Here is a 24,770-nt window from a genome sequence, read left to right as displayed (position 1 = left end):
CACCGACGCTCCGTCCATCGCTTTGCAAGTGCGGCGTGGTGTTTTGGCGCCACTTGGGAGATCATCGGATTTAATGAGATGGGGGTACGACGAATTCGAACAGACCTAAAATCGAACTGATTCAATTCAGAACAGTCCTTTTTCGCACACTTACCAGAACAGAACGCGGGCAGAATCGAACTGTTATTATACAAGTGCGAACTTGTAAGGGGTCGAACTGTCCCAAATTGGAACGATGTTTCGTGTGTGTGTGCTTTAATGCGCGCTCTGTTGCAGATTTTCATAGAAAATATGATCTCCCAAGTGGCGCTAAAACACCACGCCGCACTTGCAAAGCGATGGGCGGAGCGTCGGTGGGGGGAGGCGGGAATCAAAGTACGCAAACACCGAGTCTCACTTTTTTTATTCCGACAATACTTTCGATAAATTTACCGATAATTTGTCGACAATTTATCGACAAAATTTTATCGTTTTTTATCGACAAATTTATCGATAATTTGTCAAGTAAATTTGTCGACAAAATCGGGTAAATCTTTGTCGATAAGGCACACTGCTGTAGAGATACTGCAATTTCGAAACAAAAAATATCGGATTACTGTAGGACAGGGATACTGTAATTTAAAAATGTCGGACTACTGCAGTTGTTTGAGGACAGTAATCCTCAATTCGGATACTGTAGCGTTTAAGTACTGGGATTTCAGTAAAGCTGAAAATTTGCCTATTTCTCTAGTTTAAAATCCCGAAAATTCCAAAATTTGCAATTTTTGACGAAATTGAATTTTCGGGATTTTTCATTACTGTAGGAGTAGGTTAACTACTTCATAGACTACCGTAACCCATCCTAAAGTACCGAAATTGCCAATCTATGTTGTTGCCATTTTCCTGATAGTAGTTTTTTTGGGTTACTGTAAGATTACTGTAGTATTACATCGTAATTATGAACTTTTTCAGCAATTTTCAAAAAATCTGGAAATTCTAAAATTCAAAAATGGAAAAAAATTCTGAATTTCGAAATTCCGAATTTTCAAAAAAATTCTGAATTTCCAGAAATTTTTTCAAAAGTTTCTGATCAGAAATTTCTGAAATTCAAAGAATTCCGAATTTGTAGAAATTCTAAAATTCTAAAAATTAAAAAAGTTAAGATTCAAAAATTTTGAGTTTCCAGAAATTTTCAAAAATACCAAAATTCTGAAAATCAGAAATTTCTGAAATTCAAAAAAATCCAGAAATCCATAAATTCTGAAAATTTCGAAAATTTTAAAATTCACAAATTCCGAAAATTAGAAAATTCTGAAATTCAGAGAATTCTGAATTTCTAGAAATTCTGAAATCCTAAAAATTAAAAAAGTTAAGATTCAAAACTTCTGAAATTCAAAAAATTACAGAATTCAATGAAATTCGAATATTCTGAAAATCAGGGTTGGAAAGCACAGATCGTTGCGAGACCAAAACCGTTTTCAGATTTCATAAATATGCAGTTTAAGACAAGTTATACACATTTTACTGTGGGTGGCCTAGAAATCCAAAACTAGACCATATTTTTCCAAAAGAATTTCAATTGCTCATAACTCGCTTCAAAATCAATATTTTCGAAATCTGAAAATCGATTTGGAGCTGTCAAGTCGAGCTCTTTAGAACCATATAAATCACGAGCTGCTCTTCTGTTTCTCTTTGCTCATAAGGGAAGTGTTTTCAGAGGGGCGTTGAGAATTTTCTAAAAATTTCAGTACTGATAGTTTGAGATATCCGTAACACGATGACGAAAAAATCTAGGTCATAGTATCATCAACAAGCTGAAAATCTTCGTCTGAAAATTTTTATACCGATTTCGCCCCCTCCCTCACTCCACTACGCCCCTCTCTCCTATACGCACTCCGCGCCAGAGGAAAATATCGGTTGTGTGGTGTTGTGGCAAGAGGGAGACTCATTAGGAGTGACAATGATGGTTCGAACCCCACTGTGGTAATTCTTTTTTTTGTTTTTTTCGAGATTAATTTTCGATATCCATTTTGGTCCCCTGAATAACAAATTATACTTATTTCATGAATTACCAACGTTTTCAAAGGGAAAAAGAAGGCGTTTGAAATTTTGAAGAAATTTTGAAATATTGTGTTTTTCGACTTGTCCTATCGCCCAAAAGCAAAACTTTCGACTCTCGGAATTGCTCCGTCTTGCTCTTTTTTGAGTGGAACACCACCAAATCTATCACCCAAATGATCTTTACATATTTCTATGTATTCCGTGCGATTTTGAGCAATATTTGAGAAGTTACAGTTTTTCAAATTTCTTGCAATTATCAGATTTTGGGAATTATTCAGGGCTCACAGACGAAATCGAGCTGCCAAATTCTATGAAAATGATGTTTCTATCATTTCTGAATGTTTGAAAGACTTTTTTGCACTTGCAAAAAAATTTCTCAAAAAATCACTTTTAAAGTGTGGGTGATTTTTTTCATGATGATTTTTTTCAAAAAAAATCGAAAAAAATTTTTTTTTGAAATTGTACAGAAAGTGTTTCAGATGATAGAGAAATGATCAAAAAAGAGTTTCCCGCTTGAAAAAATCCTGGAAAAAGAGTTTTAAAGCTCGAAAAATGCACGTTTTGGGTCAAAATTTAGTACTGAAAACACTTTGAGAGCACATATTTTTGTTCCTATTAGAGTTATGACCGAGATATTGCTGAAATCGTATTCAGCATGTTCGAAAGTACTTTTGTACAAATTTTGATCTAATTCTCAACGCCCCTCTGAAAACGCTTCCCTTGTCAGTTTCCCGCCACCCTGCCCCCCCCCCCCCCCAAAGTGTCACTAACTTCTTAACCAACAGCTCATTCTGCTGTGCATCTCTACCAGCGACCACAATATATCCCTCCGATGAGATGAACCATCGAAACTTCTCGAACCACATCGTCTTCCTTGATTTCTTGACTTCCGTTACGATTTTCACTTGTTCCAGAGTGCATTTCGCCTTCTCCTGCGCATTTTTGATCGCCTTTTCCGACGATGCCACCGTTTTCTTGACCTTTTCGGCTGCCGATTTCTTATCCACAAAGTGTCTCTGAGCGTTTTTCGACGCGTTCATCGAAATATCGATTGGCACTTTCAGAAGCTCCGCCTCCTCATCATAAGGGTCGCCGAGTTTCATGAAAAACTCGTTGTTTTCAAATTTGAATGAATCAATCGATTTGGCAACTGGATCTCCGTTCGCTGCGGCTGATTTCCGCATTTCCTCGATCGTTTGCCATGAGAATTGATTGGCTAGAGCACTGCGGATGAGCAATAGAGCCTTCTCGACGAGCTCTTGATTCAGGATGATTCGGTTGGCCATGTGTTCGCGTTGTTCTTGGGTTAGCTGCAAACAATTACAGTATTCTAGAAGTCAGGAGGGGGGGGGGGCTGAAAATGGCTTAAAAATGACAAATCTAGCTCATTGGGTTACTGTAGATTTTGGTACTGTAGCTCATTGGAGTACTGTATTCAACAATACAGAAATCCTATTTCCAGAGCAGCTCAGGAGTACTGTAGGATTACAGAAATGGGGTATACTGTAGGATACAGGTGTGGTACTTTTAATTTTTTGAAATTTTCGAATTTCAGAAATGTTTCGATTTCCAGGTTTCGGGTTACTGTAGATTTTGGTACTGTAGCCTTTCTGGATTACTGTAAAATTACTGTAGCGATTATGGATGGCAAATTTTAGGCTGAAAATCTGAATTTCAGATGAGTTTTGAGAATTTGGAGATGTTGGAATTTTGAAGTATTTGAAACTGGCTGAAAAAGGTCAAAATTAAAATCCTACAGTATTCCTACAGTAATCCTTGACAACTGTAGCATGGTTTACGGTAGCCTGTGGCTGTGTAACTAGACTGTAGGATTACTGTAGTCTTCTAGAAAACTACCGTATTCCATCCATAGTCGAGCTACAGTAATCCACAAAGGCTACAATAGCAAAATTACAGTAACACAAAGTCGTTACACCTGTCCTACCATAGCATACAGTAATACTAATACCGTGGGATTCATATGATACACTAATTCTACCGTAATCTCTATCTACCGTATCCTACCGTATCCTACAGTAACCCTAATCCTGTTCTCATAAAGTACAGTAATCCTACAGCACTCACAAGCTTAAAAAACCAAAGAATTTCAGAATTTCAGTATTTTGGAATTTCTGTAATTTCTGAAACTGACTGAAAAAGGTCAATATTATAATTCTACAGTATTCCTACAGTAATCCTTGACAACTATGAAAAATCATTTTTCAAAAATGGCAATTTCGGTGCTGTAAGATTAATGTAGCATGGTTTACGGTAGCCTGTGCTGACAGTAACTCTGTAACTAGACTGTATGATTACTGTAGCCTCGCTAGTCGCGCTACACTAATCCCACAGTACCAAAATTGCCGACTTCAGATCAATTTTGACCTCTTCCAGTCGATTTTCGGCTATTTTCAGCTCAAATTTCAGTTTTTTTTTTCAGTCAGTTTTCAACCATTTTCAGCCAAAATTCGACCATTTTCAGCCAAATTTTAGGCTAATTTCAGTCAGTTTCCAGCTATTTTCAGTCAAAATTGAACCATTTTCAGTCAATCTTAAGCTATTTTCAGTCAAAATTCGCCCATTTTCATCCGAATTCCAAGCCCAACCCACCTGCAACGCCTCAATCCGCTCCTTTTGATCTTTTTCGACATTTTCCAACTTTTTGAGCGCCTGTTTCTCCATATTCACTGCCTTTTGTTCTTGTTTCTGGGTCTCAATTCGAGAATAGAACTCGTCAACTGATTCACAAAACGACCGTAGCTCTTTCTGTAGTTTCAATGTCAGAGGCATTGAAATCGGATTGAATTCCGAATAGATCTCAATCGGCGTCGACGAGGTGGCCGCTGCAAAATTTTGGATTTTTGAAAAAAAATTTCAAATTTTAAGCTGAGCAATAAGTCAGTAGAGATAACTGTAGCTCGTTGGATTACTGTAGGGTATACGGTAGATCGGGAGTACTGTACTATGTCTGTATGTTATATGAATTTGAATAACTGTGGTTTTACTGTTGTAGCTTATTGGATTGCTGTACGTTACGGTAGCCTTTTCAAAGCTCAGGACTACTGTAGAGGATTACTGTAATTCAATAAAGGCTTTCTAGGTCTTTGGAGGTGGCCGCTGCAAAATTTTGGATTTTTGAAAAAATTTCAAATTTTACTCAAAAATTTCAAATCAGTCTTAAAATTCCTATTTCAGGCTTAAAAATGAGCAATTCAATGGAGGATTACTGTAGAAACAAGATGAACAAGATGATAGGATTACTGTAGGCTATGGTAGACTAGCTTAAGATTAGGAGTACTGTAGAGGATTATTGTAGCTTATTCTAGGCAGTCTTGGGATTATTGTAGGATACAGAATTTCGATTTTTTAGAGCTCTGGAGTACTGTAGAAATTTTGTAGTTTATGAAAACGGTATTAAATATACTGTAGATAGAGGATACGGTAGATTTTTTTGACACTTTGTTGGATTACGGTAGGATACGGTAGATGTGGTGTGACCTGACTTATGGTTACTGTACCTCTGTCTTTTCTTTGGATTACTATAGGACACGAAAATCCAACATGTAGCAGGTACTGTACGTCATGATAACAGGATTAGGGTTACTGTAGGATACGGTAGATATAGATTACTGTAGAATTAGTGTAGCTTATGAATCCCACGGTATCAGGATTACTGTAGAATACGGTAGAATAGGTGTAATTACACTGGGTTACTGTAGTTTTGCTATTGTAGCTTTTGTGAATTACTGTAGCGCGACTAGGGATGGATTACGGTAGTCTGTGTACTGTAGGATTACTATAGGATTACTGTAGTTAGCGAAACGTCAAAAATTCTGAAAATCCAAAAATGCAAAATTCTGAAATTCTAGAAATTTGAAAATTCAGAAATTTCAATATTTCCGAAAATCAAAAAATTCTGGAAATTCCAGAACTTCCGGAGGATTACTGTAGTTCTTACTGTACCCTGCAGGATTACTGTAGCGCTCTCCAAAAGTCAATTTTCGTGGAAAATCCCATTCTTTGAGGCCATTCATTTTCAGTCACTTTCAGCCAAACATCGAAGAAAATCGCAGATAGGTACTGTAGCTCATTGGATTACTGTAGACACATTTATGATGGCTTAAGAGTACTGTAGAACCACTGTAGTCTACTAGATCTTCAAGGATTACTGTAGCTCTCTAAAATTGCTCATTCTAAGTCGGTTTTTAGGGGGGTCTTCCAGTTAGATTAACAACCAATTTTCACTACAAAAACCCCAATTTTAGGACCATTTTCAGTCATTTTTAGCAAAGAAAATGACTCACAAGGAATCTCCAAATAACTAATGAATCCTTTGGGATCATGCTCAACAGTGTCCCAAATCTCCTCAGTCGCTTTTTTTATCTCTTCAAATTTGGCTGAAATTTCAGCCACATCCGATTTGGCGTTCAATTTTTGTTCCCATTTCAGTCCGATTTTCGACAGAATCTCCTTGGTGATCGGATTTCCACATTTCGTGAATCCCGACAGAATTCGTCCCAATTGCTCATCCTTCCCGTCGGGAATCGATTGAATTCTTCGGATGACGTCGTCAGACTTGAATCCACGTGGATCTTGTTGTTCTGCGTCTCCTGAGCATGTGTACTTCTCTCGTACCGCCCATCTCACTGAGGTGTCCTTATCAGTTCTCACTCGAAGAATATTCAAAATTGTCATTTCGTGATCCGTCAGAATCACATTTCCCCTATCATACAGTTCCACGTAGAGACGATTCTCACGATCCTCGGTTCCGAAGATCAACTCGACGATTCGATCGAATCCGACGACTCGAATTGATGTCAATCTGTGAAAAAGTAGGGGGATTTTTGGGGGTTACTGTAAGGGTTACTGTAGGATACGGTAGAAAAAATTGATGAAAAATCACTCAAAATTTTCATAAAATTCGGTTCATTTTTAATGATTTTCGGCCATTTCTCATGCATTTTGAGTTGTTTTTCATGATTACTGTAGTTGTGACCGTAGTCAATGATTCAGAGGATTACAGTAGCCATAACGTTTTGACAGTAATGTTTGGATTACTGTAGAAAAAGTCGAAAATTTCGAAAAATCCCAGAAACTCCTGAGGATTACTGTAGACTTGATACTGTGTCCTCTAGGATTACTGTAGATTCCAAATTTCGAGAAATCTTGAAATCGCAAGTTTTGGGTTACTGTAGGGATTACTGTAGAAAAATGAGCATTTTTAAAATGACGTATTTTAGCCGATTTTGAGCTACTGAGTTGTTTTTTTTTGTAATTCTCTGGAGTTTATAGAATTTTCAGAAAAATTTTTATAAAATTAAAAAAATTGAAAAATCCAAAATTTCCAGAATTTCTGAAATTCAAAAAATTTTAGAAAATCTAAAAATTTTTTTAAAATCTGAAATTCGAATTTTTCTGAAAATTCTATAAACTCCAGAGAATTACAAAAAAAAACAACTCAGTAGCTCAAAATCGGCTAAAATACGTCATTTTAAAAATGCTCATTTTTCTACAGTAATCCCTACAGTAACCCAAAATTTGCGATTTCAAGATTTCTCGAAATTTGGGATCTACAGTAATCCTAGAGGACACAGTATCAAGTCTACAGTAATCCTCAGGAGTTTCTGGGGGTTTTTCGAATATTTCGATTTTCTGAATTTTCGACTTTTTCTACAGTAATCCAATTTAATTTTATAAATTTTTGTATTTTTGATTTTCAGAATTTTTCGGAATTTCGCTAACTGCAGTAGTCCTACAGTAATCCTACAGTAATTCAGAGATAATTGTATTATGATACTGTAGTCGTATAGTAAAATGATACGCAGACTACCTTGCTACAGTAATCCTACAGTATCAAAATTGTCAACGATTACTGCCGTGGTCAACGGTTCAAAGGATTACTGTAGCCATAACGTTTTGACAGTAATGTTTGGATTACTGTAGGATTACTGTAAAATCGTGAAAGTCGAAAATTCGGCAAATCGAAAATTTCGAAAAAAAATCCAAAATTCCAGAAACTCCTGGGGATTACTGTAGATTTGATACTGTGTCCTCTAGGATTACTGTAGATCCGAAACTTCGAGAAATCTTGAAATCAAATTTTTTAAAATCGAAAAATTCCAAAAAATAATAAAAAAAATACTAAAATTATAAAATTCTGAAAATCGAAAAATTCAAAAATTCTAAAGGATTACTGTAGCTCACTCAAAAAATTGCCATTTTTCGGCTATTTCAGGTCATTTTCGAGCGTTTTTCATGATTTTTAGACCATCTTGATGGGGTTTTGGACCATATTTATTGATTTTTTTGATAATTTCCAGGCTATCTTTGTACCTTTTCTGATTGATATGCTTCCTCAGTTTCATTGAAAACGAAGAGGGTGTCTGTGATTTGGGCCAATCATGGAATGTCTGATGTAGTCGAACACCCGATTCGAACAGAATCACAGCCTTCTCATCGGGACGGGTCAGTTTGATAAGGTACGTTTTGTTATCAATATCGTACACATTGTTGACACGCATTCCTGCAAAAAGTACAGTAGTGTTTCAGATGAGCAATGGTTTAAAAATATCGATTTTCTCATTAAAAGCCAGTTGCAATCCTCTGAAATTTCAGAATTTTTCGATTTTTCGATTGTTCTATTATTCTACAGTAATCCAGAGAGTATCGTGAATGATACTGTGTGGAGTAAATAGTACAGTAATCTTGCAGTACACAGACTACCGTAACCCATCCATAATCGCTACAGTAATGTTACAGTAATCCAGAAAGCCTTAACTAGCAAAACTACAGTAACCGAGGGTCATTACACATATCAAACCGTATCCTACAGTAACCCTAATACCGTAATCCGATGAGCTACAGTAATCCCCATCGAATTGCTCAGTCTAAAATTTGAATTTCCAGACAGACCGCATTTTCGGGCCAAAATTCATATTTTCAAAAATCCAAAACGTTTTGAAATTCCCGATTTTTCACCTACAGTACCCCTGAGCTGACAAAAATTGAATTTTTCTATCCTACAGTAATCCTGGAAATGGCTGATTTCTAGATTTTTCTCTCTAACCTTGAAGCTTCTTCAACTCGGTCGTCGCCGCAATCACATCCACCAAAGTGAAGCGATTCTTCATCTTTTTTCCCTTCTTTTTCAGCTAGTTTTTACCTGAAAATTAGGCTGAAAATCATTGAAAAAATTCGAGAAAAAGTATACGAAAATTGACGAAAAAATTCACAAAAAAAAGAACGAAAAAAATTGAGAGAAAATCCGATAAAACAAGCTTCATTTGAGGGGGGAGAATTCTAGAAAAACGGAGATTTTTGGCCAAAAAAATGGCTGGAAATTGGGGAAAAACCGGTGGGAAAAATAGGGGAAAATGGGCAAATGATGGGAAAAAAATAGGCAATGTGAACCAAAATAATATTTATACACATTTTTGAAAAATCAATAAATCTCGAAAATTGACAAAATTTTCCAGTATTTTGAGGTCAAAAACAGTGAAAATTGAGAATTTTCAGAGAGAATTTCAGCCAAAATTAGACTGAAAATATGGGGGATATGGGCAATTTAAGAAATAAAATATACATTTTTGACCTGGAAAACTGACAAAAATCCGATTTTTAGCTCAAAATTTGCTGAAAAAGGGCAAAATTTGACTGAAAATTTTCAGAGTTTTTTCAAGAATTTCAAGGTCGAAAAATGACTGAAAAACGGGGAATTTTGTACAGGAAATGATACAAAATATATGAAAATAATAGAAAATACGAGATTGACTAAAGGGCAAATTATAGGAAAATAGAACTGGAAAATAAGAAATTCTGGAAAGTTCTAGAAAAAATTGGAGTCAATTATAGGGCATTTAGATACAAAATTTACATGAATTTTCGTAGAGAAAATGGGATCAAAAAATGCTGAAAATGAAGATTTCAATAGTGAAAAATTGCTAAAAATCAACATTTTCAGACTAAAATTAAAAAAAAAAAAAGATTTTTCAGACTCTAAAATCTGAAAATCAAGATTTTTGAGAGAAAAAAATTAGAAAAAAAAATGAATAAATCATGCATGCAAAAATAACGAAAAATAGCCAAAAATTCAAATTTTCAGACTAAAAAATAGCTATAAATTTCAAGAAAACCCGACTTTTTGGGTCCAAAAAGTCGTCAATTTTTCGATTTAAAAAATGCCTAGAAAATTGAAAAATAGAGATAAAATTGGGAGGCAAAAAGTGCTGAAAGTTAGAGAGAACACGGCTTAAAATTATGATTTGGTGTGGTCAAAAATAGGTGAAAAATGACTAGAAAATGGATAAAATCATCAGAGAACAACGAATTTTTTAGGTTAAAAATAGTGAAAAAAATGGCGAAAATTCGACTTTTTGGAATCAAAAAGCTCCTCAAATCCCGTTTTCAGCATCAAAATACTGTCTGAAAGTCCACAAAAACTCCAAAATCATCGTCCGTCGATCAATCAAATCTCTCGTTGGCTCTCTCCGTTCGACATAATAAGTTTCATCGTTTAAATGAAACTTCCGCTCGAAAATCCATTGAAATGACTGGAATACTGTAGTTCTGGCTTGTTGAGCCTCCGTTAGTTCCCCGATATTTCTGGCGATTCGTACATCCAGTGGTCCGTGAAGAGTGATCTTAATTAGGAGGGTAATTAGTCAAAAATTGCAGTTAATTTAGAGGTAATTCGCGCTTCAAATTAGTAAGGAGAAGATACAAAAAAATGTGAAAAAAAATGCAATTTTTTCGGAAAAAAAAATCTTATTTTGAAAAATTTCGCAATAATGTTGGACCATTTTTTCTCATGATTTTTGGGAGTTTTTCAACGATTTTTGGCTGTTTCAAGTCCATTTTCCGTTCAAAAACCCACCGATTTCAACATTCTCAAGTGCCACATCAACTGTTTGGCATTGATCGGTTGTTTTCGGAAAATTCTGAATAGTTGCTTCAAGTGCCATCGTCCAGCGCTTCTGATTCGATCCGTTTTGTTTCGTGTGAATATATTCAACAACATTTTCAAGTGTCCCTTCATTCGGATAACATCTCCCGGTTCGATATAATTCAAATTGGCTCGACGTCTATTGAAACCTCGACTCGTCATTATCCGATGGAGGCTGAAAAAACAGGCTGAAATAGTCTCAAAAAAGACTTAAAATGGTCCGAAAATTAGCTGCAAATAGTCAAAGAAGGGCCTAAAATAGTGCGAGAAGGGCTTAAAATGAGGCTAGAAGGGCCCAATAAAGGGCTAGAATGGCCTAAAATAGGGCTAGAATGGCCTTTAAATAGAATGGCATTAAAAAAGGCTTAAAATAGGCTGTGAATAGGGCCAAAAAAGGCTATAAATGGGGCAATAGTAAGGCTTAATGGTAACTTGAAATATGCTGAAATAAGCTAAAGTAAGCTCAAAATAGGCTAACATAGGCCTAAATTAGACTTAAAATAGTCTTAAAATGCACCTAAAAAAGAGTTAAAATAGTCTTTGAAAAGGGCTACAATATGACTGAAATAGGCTCAAAATAGGCTTGAAATCTTATAAAAGTAACTAAAATGGCCCGAGAAAATTTTGACAATTTGCTATACAAATGGTCAAAGCAAGGCCTAAAATAGGGCTAAAAATAGGCTTTAAAAAGGCTAACATAGGCCAAACGTAGGCTCAACATTGTCCCAAAACTAGCTTCTATTTTCTGTCATTTTGAGCCGTTTTCAGCACATTCTAAACCCCCATTTTTCAGCCAATTTCTATCAGTTTCGGTCATTCTAGTCTAGAATACACAGAAGTCTAGAATTTCTAGACTACTGTAGCATTGCTCTTCAAAAATTGCTCATTCCAAGTCAATTTTCGCGCCAAAAAATCTAATTTTAGAGACTATTTCCAGCCAATTTTCAGCCAAAATGAAACCCACAAAATTAGCTTAAATGGGCTTAAAATAGGGCTGAAATGAACATGAAATAGGTTTGAAATCGGCTTGAAATGAGCTTCAAACAAGATTCAAATAGGCTTCAGTTAGGCTTAAAATAGGCCTAAAATGGGCTTAAATTGTCCTAAAATCTTTTTTTTTTAACACGAAAAATGAACTAGAATCGTGCAACAATGGTAATCTTTGCGAATTTCAGCTGTTTTTGAAAATATTTTCAGCAGATTTCAAGCCATTTCCAATCGTTTTAGCCTATTTTCGGGCATGTTTTAAGCCAATTCCGGCCATTCTAGACTACTGTAGCACGGCTTCATTGCTCAGGAGTGATGTGGGATTACTGTAGCTCTTCAAAAATTGCTCATTCCAAGTCAATTTTCGCGCCAAAAAAATCTAATTTCAGAGACTATTTCTAGCCAATTTTCAGCCAAAATGAAACCCACATATTGATAGTACGGTATGCACGATATCGTTGAACTTGCTGGTTAACTTCTTGAGCATTTGGACGGTGCTCACGCGGTCTGCTTCTCATGTATCGATGGAACTTTTCACGGTAGAAATTGCTGAAAATTTCAGATTTTCAGATTGTTCCAGCTCTAAAATTGAGCCAAAATATCGAATTTTTCAACTCAAAGTCTCCAGTTTCAGCATAAATTTCAGATCAATTTTTTTTGATTTTTTTCTTAATCTTCCAGCTCAAAAAGTCCCATTTTCAGCGATTTTTCGGGGATTTTTTGGGTCGATTTTCAGGAAATTTCAGCTCAAAATTCCTTTTTGAAGACTTTCTTCAATTTTGAAAAATTGGATTTTTGGTGGAAATTTCAGATTTTTTGTGACGATTTTCAGCTATTTTCAGTCGAAATTTCGCATTTTTCGCTTAAAGTGCTTGCTTTTCTTTGGGAAATTTAATGGGGGTTTTGAAGAGAATTTCAGCTTTAAGAGTCCCATTTTTTGAATTTTCTGAAAAAATTGAAATGTTCCTAATTTCATTTTTAAGAGCCAGCTCGATTTTCATTAAAACATGAGAAGAAACAAATATGAACTGAGATACGGTAGTTTTGAATTTTCAACAAATTTTTTTTTGAAATTTCGAAACTACCGTAACTCTGCTGATCAAACTTTTTGAAAACCAGATTTTCGATTTTCTCATGTTTTCAGCTTCAAAATGAGCCTAAACACGACCCACTTTGCTCAAACGAAAATTTTCGAATTTTCGTGGCGGGACCCAAAGTTTTCAAAAAAATTCCCAAACCTAGTCATGATTATACTCATTTTGAAGCCCTTCTCACGCCAAGTTCAAAAATATCAATTTCAATTGATTTGGTCCAGTACCCGCCGAGATACGGTAGTTTTCAATTTGGTGCTCAAATTTTTTGGAGAAATTGAAACTACCGTAACTCTGCTGGTTTCCGATCAAATTTTTTGAAATCTGGATTTTCGATTTTCTCATATTTTCAGCTTCAAAATGAGCCTAGACACGACTAGGCGCCGCCCACTTTGAAAATTTCGAATTTTCGTGGCGGGACCCAAAGTTTTCAAAAAAATTCCCAAACCTAGTCATGATTATACTCATTTTGAGGCTCTTTTCACGACAAGTTCAAAAATATCAATTTCAATTGATTTGGTACAGTACCCGCCGAAATACCGTAACCCCCCCCCCCCTTTACATCCGATCTCTCCTAAACAGATGCCTCCTTCGCTCGTTTTCATTCTCTAAAGTCCTCAACGCCTTTTCCATTCGATTCGCCACCTGATCTGCTATTCTGAAGTGTTCACAGTCCCGTCTCCACGTCATCCATCGATTCACAACATCCTGTCTTCTGTGCAGAACCACTTTCTGTACGCGTTCAACCTGTGCTTCTGCTCGCCAGTCGTCTGGATTGTCTTCTAAATGAATTCCAGCCAACACAGCATTCCGTGTTGCATGCACATAGCCAGATAGAGTCTCATCGGCTTGATAAAGAGCGCGATCTCTCCGATGGTGGACTTGTAGAGAATGATTCCGTGCGATGCGATAGTCTAGACGTGCTTCTGATTCTTCTCGATGCAACACTGGATCCAATTGATTATCCCGTTCATCTGGTTGTTCGGGAGCATTTACATCCACATCCTCCTGGAATCATATACCGTAAAACCTGTATTAGAAGGGCCGGCCCTTCCATTTTTCGTGGGTTCCCTAGGGGGGGGGGGGGGCACTTCAATTAGAGGGGCCCTTCTAATACAGGTTTTACGGCATATGGAGGTTAGGCACAAAAATGTCGCTCTAAAAATCGATTTTTCGAAAATTGGATTACCGTGAAACCTGTAATAGAAGGCCCCTCCCCCCTAATTGATAATTGCTAATTGAGAGATAATTGAGCTTAAAATTGACAATGTGGGGGGGGGGCCCTTCTATTCCACTAGAAAATCTATTTCCTACGTCAAAATCAACATGAAATTTGAATTCCTCATCGAAAACCACTCCATATTATGGGATTTCGGGTTACTGTAGCTCTGATTCTAGAATAGTATATGGGTTGAAAATAAGCTTAAAATGACCCTAAAACCGACTTTTTAAAGTTAAAAATGGGATTAGAACGCCCCAAAAGCATAAATATTTGCCATTTTCAGCAGATTTTAAGCCAATTTTGGTCCATTTTCGAACATTCTTACATCAATTTTTGGGGTAAAATCCATCTTTAGTGCGCCTCTAACTCTTTAATCTAGAACTTTGGATTACTGTAGGCTTTCAAAAAATGCACAACACTGATATTTGAACAAACCGTGGCCGCGGCCGAGGGAAATCCTAGTCCCCTGAACCTAATTTTGTCTACTTGTCTGACTCACATTTAAAGGGATCGGCGCCATCGGAGGATTCAGACGAAGCGGTGGCGATTCTAGAAAATTCTCCAGTGCCAAAAGTTCCGGAAGATTCGTTGGCAGATTCAGAAGACCCCATAGCGGATGTTGTTGGTGAGCTTCTAGATGTTGAATAAGGAATTCAACGACGTCGCCTGGAACGTTGCCAGGGGTTTCTGGGGCTTCTGGAGCTTCTGGAGGGTCAAATCTAAGCTGAGGTAGTTCCACCTGGATTGAAGCATCTGGAGCATCTGAACGGTCTTCTGGAGCTTCGAAATCTTCATTTTCAGGCTCATTTACATCTCCGAATCCATTCAACTGCTGTCCTAGGCCGTCTTCTAGAGCATTTTCAGCCCTTTCTAGAGCTTCCGGAACAATCTGAAGGTCCTGGAGGGCTTCTGGAGCCTCTGGATCCTCATTTTCGAAGAGAGCGATAGGGACACCTTCTGGAGCATCTTCTGGAGCTAGGTCAATATCACATGGAAGTCTAGGAAGGTCTTCTTGAGGTTCCAGAAACGCTTCTGGAGCGTTTCCAACCAGGTTGATATCAAACGGAAGGTTAGGAAGCTCCTCCTGACGTTCTAGAGCTTCAAAGTCGTCATTTAGATCATCTGGAGCCTCTGGAGCATGATGTAGAGCTCCGTTTGCCGCCACAGGAACCTCCAGCTGGCGGATGAGCTCTTCTTCTTCTCCCATAGCAACCAATCTCTGTGCCAAATTGATAGCGTCGGCATTTATGAGCTCAATTCCTTCTCTGATGTCTCTGGCTCCGCCCCTTCTGTTGACTCCGCCCCTTAATCCAAACACTTCCAATGGATATCTAGCTACTGCGACTCGATGATCATTCGCCGCTGCCTGATGAGCTGGAATTCTATGAAGGAGGGCGCCAGGATGAGGGACATCTAGGACGTTCTGAGGAGCTTCTGGAGCCTCTGGAGCACCTCCAACGTCTTCAGGATCGCCTAGATCGTTTGGAGAGGCTAGCGGAGCAAACAGTCGGGGATCCTGGTCATTTTCTTGTAGATCTAGACGATTTGCAATATATTCTGGCCTTTCTGGATCCGCATATTCTTCGAGAGCCTCATCTTCAGCATCCACGTCTTCAGGTTCTTGGAAAACCTCATCCTCGTCTTCGTCGTCTTCTGCCTTGCCTCGTCTTCTGCCGTCTTCTGCCCATTCGTCGATAGCTTCTTCATCTGGATTCACGTCTTCTAAATTCTCGTCGTCTCCTTCAAAATCCTCCTCATCTGGAATTTCTTCGTCTTCAGGATCCTCGTCTTCTGGATTTTCTCCATTGTCTTGTTCTTCAGGATCCACGTCTTCTGGAGCCTCTTCTCGATCAAGAACATTCTCATGTCTCACATCTCCTTCTTCTAGAACGTCTTCTGCAGCTTCATCTCGATTTGGAGGTTCTATAACGTCTTTTGGATCGTCGTCTCGAACCATCCGGGGACGTTCTGGAGCATTTCCAACGTCGTCTGCAGCTTCATCTTGATTTGGAGGTGCTAGAATGTCGTCTGGACCGTCTAGAACATTTTGAGGATGCTCAAGAGCATTTCCAACGCCTTCTGGAGCTCTAGGCACAGCTAACTGAAGTAGATTATTCCATGGTTCAGCAACTGGATGATCCTGAATATACCGCTGAAGGAGTCGAAGCTGTAGAAGAGAGATCGGAGCACCTGGAGCATTTCGAGGTCTTTGTGGAGCTTCTGGAGCTTCTAGAAGGTTCTGGACGTCTTCTGGAGGGTCAAATCTAAGCTGAGGTAGTTGAAGCAGCTGGTTAAATGGCTCAGCAACTGGATGATCCTGGAAATCAATGTTCAGAAGCTGCAGAAGAGCGATTGGGACTGCTGAGGCATCGTATGGGGTGTCTTCTTCTGGAGCATCTAAATCATCCGAAGAGATTTCCAAAGCTTCTTCTGGGACGTCTTGGAGATCTTGATTTCGGAACGATTCCGGAGCATCTGATAGTTGATTTTGGTCCCTTTCCGAGTCTTCTGGATCACTTTCAGCTCCTTCTGGAGCTTCTACTCTAGCATATGCAGCTGCTGGAGGACCTTCTGGAGCATGTTCCACCTGGATTGAAGCATCTGGAGCATCTGAACGGTCTTCTGGAGCATTTTCAGCCCTTTCTAGAGCTTCCGGAACAATCTGAAGGTCCTGGAGGGCTTCTGGAGCCTCTGGATCCTCATTTTCAGGATCATTGTCATCCCAATCATCGTCCACGTCCTCATTGGCTACTGGTATCACTGGTATGATCGCTGCGAGACGCTGAAGCAGCTGCCGCTCCTGTTCTTGCTGATTTTCTCGTACTCCGAACCCTTGAGCCCGTATATTACCTCCAAAATGTCCTCCGAATCCGTTAGCTGGTAAATTAGCTCTCCGGTGTCTCCCTTGCCGATTATTTCGGGCTCCAAACCCTCTGAATCCATTCAACTGCTGATGTCCAGCTACTCCTCTTGCACCTCCGGCTCCGGCTCCAGCTCCTGCTCCTTGATTCAAAGCTACTGGATAACCAAACAGCGCAATCCACGGATCACATTCTCTCGATTCGAACCAAATCAATGCCTTCGTGTTGACTTCTCGACAAAATCTCTGGACGTATTCTGGCACATTTATGGTCTCCGGGAACAGATGGATATAGGGAATCCGCTGGAATTTTATGGTTTGAGCCCTTGTTAAGTCCATTCGATGGAGGGTTTCGAAGAGCTCCTCGGATAGGGGGATACTGTCGATGTAGACGTGCCGGATCGTTTCGAAGGGTCTGGAAAAAGCGAACAATGGGCTGAAATTGTAGAAAATCGGGTCTTCAGTATCAAAAGTGTGATAAAATAAGCTGGAAATTGCTGGGAAATCGACTAAACATAAAGAAAGTCATGGGAAATTTTGAGAATTTCCGAAATTTTTAAAATTTGAAAATACCGTATCTCGATGGGTACCGTACCAAATTCAATGAAAGGTCTGAAATCTAATTTTCATGAATTTTTTCGTGGCGGGACCCAAATTTTGAAAGAACAATTTTTTCAAAATCTAGTCATGATTATACTCATTTTGAAGCTTTTTTCATGACAAGTTCAACAATTTCAGTTATTTTGGTCCAGTACTCATCGAGATACGGTAGTTTTCAATTTGGTGCTAGAATTTCTTGGAGAAACCGAAACTACCGTAACTCAGCTGATTCAAGATCAAACTTTTTGAAAACTAGATTTCAGATTTCCTCATATTTTCAGCTTCAAAATGAGTTTAAACACGACTAAATTTGCTCGATTTCGAAATTTTCCAATTTTCGTGGCGGGACCCAAACCTTGAAATTTTTTAAAACCCAGTCATGATTATACTCACTTTGAAGCTCTTTTCACGACAAGTTCAAAAACATAAATTTCAATTGATTTGGTACAGTACCCGACGAGATACGGTAGTTTTGATTTTTGAAATTTTGTGAAATCTCCATAACTTTCTTCATTTTGGACCAATTTTCAGCAGAAAAACTCGCCTAACATGCTCAAAATCCAATCGATTGAATCTACTGATTCTTGTCAGTTTCGTACATGGATGCTTATCACCAGTCCCACCGTATTTGTACAGTGTCACACGACGAGTGAACGAGTCCCAATCGTCGAATTTGAATCCCTGGAAAATTCGAATTTCGCGCGTTTTCCAGCATTTTGAGAGCCAAAATTCCCCAAATTTTTGTGGTTAGAAATAGCACAAAAATTTTCGCATTTTTTTTCTCTTTAAACAATGGGTCAAAAATGGCATTTTTTAGCCAAAAAAAAACCTGAAAATGCCGAATTTTTAGATGAAAATAAGCTTAAAACACACAAATTTTCAGCCGATTTTCAGACTTTTTCAGGGTCAATTTTCAGGAAAAAAAACCTAGAAAATAGCTTAAAAATCGCATTTTTAGCGGAAATTCAGGTTATTTTAAGCCAATTTTCTAGCAAATTCCGGGTATTTTCTTGTGATTTTTTCTTATTAAATCAGCCATTTTAGGCCAATTTTGGACCATTTGATGAAGAAAATTAGTTTTTTTTTTGAAGGATTTAGATGCCGGGCAATTAGAAGCTAAAATTTGCTTAAAATCGTCTGGAATTGGCATCTGAATCCTTCAAAAAAACGTCTGAAAAATTTTGAAACCGTCTGAAAATTGTCATTTTTTCTGAAAAAAAAAACTAATTTTCTTCGTCAAATGGTCCAAAATTGATCTAAAATGACTGATTTTTTTTAATAAGAAGAAATCACAAAAAAAAATACCCGGAATTTGTCTGAAAATTGGCTTAAAATGACCTGAATTTCCGCTGAAAATGCGATTTTTAAACTATTTTCTAGGTTTTTTTTCCTGAAAATTGACCCTGAAAAAGTCTGAAAATCGGCTGAAAATTGTAAAATTTTTTGAAAAATTTGTGTGTTTTAAGCTCATTTTTATCTAAAAATTCGCATTTTCTAGAATTTTTAGCTGTAAAAGTTGTCATTTTCAGGCTTTTTTTGGCTAAAAAAATGCCATTTTTGACCCATTGTTTGAAGAAAAAAAAAGCGAAAATGCCGAATTTTTAGATGAAAATGAGCTTAAATTTTACATTAAATTTTACAAAAATTTTACAATTTTCAGCCGATTTTCAGACTTTTTCAGGATCAATTTTCAGGAAAAAAACCTAGAGAATAGCTTAAAAATCGCATTTTTAGCGGAAATTCAGGTCATTTTAAGCCAATTTTCAGACAAATTCCGGGTATTTTTTTTTGTGATTTCTTCTTATTAAAAAAAATCAGTCATTTTAGATCAATTTTGGACCATTTGATGATAAAAATTGGTTTTTTTTTTCAGAAAAAATGACAATTTTCAGACGATTTTAAGCAAATTTCAGCTTCTAATTGGCTCAAAATCAACGCCCGGCTCTTGTTTTCTGACTAATTTTGAATTTCAAAAATCCAGATTTTTGCATTTTTTTACAGCTGAAAATTGCAAAAAAAATCCAAAATTTTGAATTTTCAAAAATTTTCAGCCGATTTTCAGACTTTTTCAGCTGGTTTTTTTGCTTTTTTTTGACTGAAAAATCCAGATTTTCAGCTAAAAAAAATATGAAAAAAAAATTGGGCCAAAAATTCGAAAAATCACTTCGAAAATTTTTTGAATTTTCAGTTTTTTTTCAGACTTTTCTGAAGCATTTTAAGCTATTTTTTTCGGTCATTTTTTATGATTTTCCACTGTGATTTTCACCATTTTTCAGCCTTTTTTCCCTTATTTTTCAGAAATTACTATTACCTTAAACTTAAAATCCACTTCAATTGGCTTGAAATCAACACCCGGCCGCATTCGATTCTCAATGAACTCGTAGAACTCTCTAGAGACCACCGAGAGACTCTTCAATTGCCGGAATCCATACTCATCTCTCCGTTTTTTCAATTTCTCTTGTTTCAATTCATTTGCAAATCGATCCCATTGACAAATCGAATCCCATCTCTCTTTGAACCAGAATTCGTCTCTTGATTTTAAGAAATCCAAACATTCAGCGGATGAATCAGAACTTCGCAATCTACTTGTGATTAGAATGCTGTGAATCAGTTCGAATGGCATTCGAGGATCCTGGAAAACTATCGATTTGAGAATAGCTGACCACAAAACCTGTATTAGAATGGCCCTCCCCCCCCCGTCACACAGTGTCAAGTTTGAGCTCAATTATCTCGGCTCCTGTGAAAGATAACAAAAATGTGTCAACTGATAAATTGCTTCCCATGATATCAGCAGCGTTTTATCAGTTGACACATTTTTGATATCTCTTATGGGAGCCGAGATATATCGGTTCAAAGATCAGAGATCGCTTAGGCGGCGAGCAATTTTGACCCAATTTATCTCGGTTACAGTGAGACATATCAAAAAGTTGTAAACTAATAAAATATTACTGATAAGATGATAAACAATTTATCAGTTGACAACTTTTTGATATATTTTACAGAAACCGAGTTAAATTGAATCAAACTTGCTCACCGCCTGAGCTACACTGTCGGCTGACGAACTCTGAACATTGAACCGATATATCTCAGCTCCTATAGGAGATATCAAAATCTGGTCAACTGATAAAATGTTGCTGATATCATGATAAACAGTTTATCAGTGGACCACTTTTTGATAACTTTATAAGGAACCGAGAAAAACTGGCTTGAAGTTTAAAATTAGGGGGGAGGAGGCCTTCTATTACAGGTTTTTTCCTAAATTCAGCAAAATTTTGTCGAAAGAAAACATTTGTAAAGAATCATCCGATCATTTTCAGCCTGTTTCGGGGTTGTTAAAATCAATAATTTTCAAGATTTTGAAAATTTGAATCTACCGTATCTCGATGGGTACCGTACCAAAATCTATGAAATCACTAGCTTTGAACTTGTCGTGAGAAAAGCTTCAAAATGAGGATAATCATGACTAGGTTTTGAAAATTTTTCAAAATTTGGGTCCCGCCACGAAAATTGGAAATGTTCGAAATCGAGCAAATTTAGTCGTGTTTAGGCTCATTTTGAAGCTGAAAACATGAGAAAATCAAAATTCTAGTTTCCATGAAGATTAAACAGATATAAACCGAGATACGGTATTTTTTTTTGAAAATTCGAAACTACCGTATCTCAGTTCATACTTGTTCCATCACCATAAAACCTAGTTATTCGATTTTCTCATGTTTTCAGCTTCAAAATGAGCCTAAACACGACTAAATTTGCTCGATTTTGAAAATTTCCAATTTTCGTGGCGGGACCCAAAAATTGAAAAATTTTCAAAACCTAGTCATAATTATACTCATTTTGAAGCTCTTCTTACGCCAAGTTCAAAAAAGTGATTTTCAATTAATTTGGTACAGTACCTATCAAGATATGGTAGTATTTTTCAATTTGGTGAGCCATTTCTTATCATTCTTGAGATAATTCAAATCAAATTTAGGCCATTTTTGACACAAAAATTTGTGGAAATAGCTAGGCGAAATTCTCAATTCTCAGCTTTTAAGCCATATTTTTCAAACAATTTTCAGCATTTCAGTCTAAAGAATGTCTATCTGTGTGTCCATTTATCCAGATTTTATGGATTTTTTAAAAATTTTCGCAGTCGATTTTTAAAATTTTCGCAGTTGAGTAAAAATATGATTTTAGGTGTAAAAATAGCTCAAAAATTTTAGTTCTTTTGCGAGAAATTTCGAACTTTTTCCACTTTTTTTCTCGAAAACCCTCACATCATGTCTCGGTCTTCTCTGAAATCTTCCCAAAACGTCTCCAGGACGTCCAGGATACCCAAAATACCCGTTTCTCCCAACGAAATCCGCCACTTCTCTACACCTTGGTCCATTTCGACGCTCCATTCAACCTAGGAACCTCTAAAATCGAATTTTTACTGAAAAAAGCTGAAAATTTCAATTTAAAAAGCATATTTTTCGGTCAAAAACCGGTTTAAAAACTATGAAAAATTCGAAAAAAAAATAATTTATTATGTACAAAAAATTCATTTAACAAGAGTGTCTAATTGCCCGTAGATTGTGTCCGTAGCTTTGAGAATTCGTCCAAATCACTGTAAAGCTTCTCTTTCTTAATTTCCAGCAGCAAATCCTGCCGCTCATCCGCATTTTCCACTCCAATCTCCCGTAAATCGTCGTCGGAGAGGTCTACGAGCACTCTACCTGCAAAAAACTTGATTTTTCGGCCCAAAAAACTCCAAAAATCCCACCTGAAACAATATGTCGAAGGAAGAAATGCGCATATTTCAGTGCAAAACGGGGTCGCTTCCTTCTAAGCCAAATATCGACATCGTTCGCCGACCAGAAATAAATCGGGCGGTGCGAAACGACATGATACACTTCTTGCACATTTGTTGTCATGATTTTTGGGCGAAAAATCGGCTTTTTTCGGGGTGAAAACTGTTGGAAATTGTAAAAAATCGCCAGAAAATAACCAATTTTCTCTGGGTCTCCCTCTCTCATGCGTGCAAATAGAGCGCGTTCGCATACCACTTTTGCTTTTTGTTTTTCGAAAAACATAGTTTTTATTCCTTCAAAAATGACATTTAGATTATTTTCGATGTTAAAATAATTCTTCATTCAATTTTGCAATTTTCTAGCCCAAATTTCAGTAAGATAATAATATTTTAACAACTATTTTTTTTGGTATTTTTTGCTTCCAAACCATTTTTTGCCAGATTACAGTACTTGAAAAGTTGTGCAGTGTGCATGCACTCCAACTGACGACATAAATTTTTTCAACGAATTTTCGAATTTTTCAGATTGATTTCAGGCCAAAATGAGTCTAGAAGAAGCGGATATTCGATGTCAAATCGCTTGGCAACTCGATCAGAATAAAAAATATGATGGTATTTTTCGAAAAAAAATCCGATTTTCAGCCTAAAAATCTCAATTTTTCCAGAAGTCGTCGCTCATGTGCTCACCGGATGTTTAAGTTGTGTTACAAATCCGAAAAAGCGGTTTGGCGGAAGGGAAATGTTGTTTCCAAACGAGCCACCGCCATGGATCAGTGGGTTTTTTGAATTTTTCAGAAAAAAAAATCGAAAAAAAAAATTTTTTTGGAAAATGAGCCAAAAGTTATGTTTTGTAAAACGTTTTAAGGGTTCAAAAGCTCGAAGAAGTTGTTTTTTTCACCTAAAAAATGGTTTCAGAAGTCCCTGAATCCGAAAAATCCAACCCAGAAGCGTGGAAACGATTCCATAAGAAGAAAATGCGTTCCGAGATGACACTAGAGGAGTTTGAGCAGTTTCTAGTGGATTCCGACCTTTCAGATGCGCAATTAGCCATGGAAATTGCGAAATTTCGGGTTTATAAGTTGAAAAATTGCGAAAAATCAAATTTTGTACTTCCAGAGAATCGAAAAAGTGGCCTCATGGACCCATGTTCGTGACATTCGCAGAAAACAAAAAGAAAAGCGTTTAGAACAAGAAAAGAAGGAAAAAGAAGCGAAAAAACTGAATTTAGAGGCGAAAAAAGAGGCGGAAAAGTTGAAAAAACAGGATGAAAAGAGGAAAAATCTCGAGGAAAAACAGCTGAAAGACGACGAGAAATTGGAATATTTGGAAAAAATGAAAGAGGACGAAAAGCTTCTAGAAGAAAACCTCGACGAGGAAATTAAGGATGAGCAATCTGCGGAAAATGAGGAAAAATCGAAAAAATCCGAGAGGAAAGAGTTCAATTTGAGGAAAGATATGCCTTGGAGTCCATCTACCTACGACTTCCTGTGCACTGATAAGCGATCGATAATCGATCAATCACAACAGAAACGAATGATTGCAATGTGTCAGAGTTTGATGTATGAGGGACAATTGAGGCATTCTGGCAATCGGGATGAGCTTAAAGTGAGTTTTTTGGCTGAAAATTTGCTGAAAATCACCTAAAACAAGCTAAAAACTGCCCAAAAATTCTCTAAAACCGAGAATTTCCGCCTGGAAACTCTCAGAATTTTGCCTGAAATTTAGGCTGAAACTTGGCTAAAAACGATCTATTTTTTTGTTAATTTTGAAAACAATCGAGTCAAATTTACTCCCTAGAACGAGATATTCAGACGTTTTTGGTACCAATGGATAGATCTCGACAGGCCCCGTCAGGACTATTTCAATCGAGCCAGATTCCGGACCGATAACATGTCGAAAAATGTGTTTTCTGACGTTATCAGAGGCATGCGAAATGTCCTCCGGGAGCTCATTTCCGATGATTTCTAGGGCTCAGCTACCACAGTGAAAGCTCCATTGAATTTCAAGCATTTTCAGAATCATTTCGTGACCCTTTCAAGCCGAAATATCGATTTTTCGAGAATTTTCAGAGTATGCTAGTGTAAGCTTCGAAAAAGCATTTTTCCCTACTTGTAATCCGGGTCTTCGCGGGCCCTGCCATAATTTCTTTCAAAATCAATGTTTTCGAACCAACTCAACCAGGTATGATAGAGCTCCACGAGTACTACAAAACGGTATTATTTGGATTACTGTATATTGTCTATGAACAGAGTTACGGA

The 24,770-nt window shown here is 37.2% G+C and overlaps 4 protein-coding genes across 4 annotated transcripts in view; 1 reads left to right on the top strand and 3 right to left on the bottom strand.

Moving 5' to 3' along the window:
- The window catches only part of CBG11722, a gene marked incomplete at both ends in the record, with an annotated part of 12,903 nt that extends 3,733 nt beyond the window's left edge, over nucleotides 1–9,170 (bottom strand). The window contains 5 exons of the mRNA XM_045243462.1: nucleotides 2,812–3,350; nucleotides 4,642–4,883; nucleotides 6,345–6,862; nucleotides 8,374–8,563; nucleotides 9,107–9,170. Of these exons, the coding sequence (XP_045094652.1) occupies nucleotides 2,812–3,350; nucleotides 4,642–4,883; nucleotides 6,345–6,862; nucleotides 8,374–8,563; nucleotides 9,107–9,170 (1,553 nt within the window). The remainder of the gene's footprint in view (nucleotides 1–2,811; nucleotides 3,351–4,641; nucleotides 4,884–6,344; nucleotides 6,863–8,373; nucleotides 8,564–9,106) is intronic.
- A 1,260-nt stretch (nucleotides 9,171–10,430) lies between these two features.
- On the bottom strand, nucleotides 10,431–18,456 carry CBG11723 (the record flags this gene model as incomplete). The annotated part of the gene is made up of 6 exons (XM_045243461.1): nucleotides 10,431–10,679; nucleotides 10,913–11,156; nucleotides 12,398–12,517; nucleotides 13,622–14,067; nucleotides 14,781–17,556; nucleotides 18,365–18,456. 6 exons carry the CDS (start codon nucleotides 18,454–18,456, stop codon nucleotides 10,431–10,433), a joined length of 3,927 nt encoding a protein of 1,308 aa, XP_045094651.1.
- A 3,824-nt stretch (nucleotides 18,457–22,280) lies between these two features.
- On the bottom strand, nucleotides 22,281–22,738 carry Cbr-ave-1 (the record flags this gene model as incomplete). Its single annotated transcript, XM_002640931.1, has 2 exons — nucleotides 22,281–22,438; nucleotides 22,486–22,738. 2 exons carry the CDS (start codon nucleotides 22,736–22,738, stop codon nucleotides 22,281–22,283), a joined length of 411 nt encoding a protein of 136 aa, XP_002640977.1.
- A 316-nt stretch (nucleotides 22,739–23,054) lies between these two features.
- CBG11726 overlaps nucleotides 23,055–24,770 on the top strand; it is a gene marked incomplete at both ends in the record, with an annotated part of 8,691 nt that continues 6,975 nt past the window's right edge. Inside the window, 4 exons of the mRNA XM_045243460.1 lie at nucleotides 23,055–23,124; nucleotides 23,178–23,285; nucleotides 23,428–23,582; nucleotides 23,629–24,117. Coding sequence (XP_045094650.1) covers nucleotides 23,055–23,124; nucleotides 23,178–23,285; nucleotides 23,428–23,582; nucleotides 23,629–24,117 — 822 coding nt within the window. The remainder of the gene's footprint in view (nucleotides 23,125–23,177; nucleotides 23,286–23,427; nucleotides 23,583–23,628; nucleotides 24,118–24,770) is intronic.

Source organism: Caenorhabditis briggsae (genome assembly GCF_000004555.2).
Source record: "Caenorhabditis briggsae complete genome, chrIII, whole genome shotgun sequence".
Classification (NCBI taxonomy): domain Eukaryota; kingdom Metazoa; phylum Nematoda; class Chromadorea; order Rhabditida; family Rhabditidae; genus Caenorhabditis; species Caenorhabditis briggsae.
This window is presented reverse-complemented; position numbering and strand designations above follow the sequence as displayed.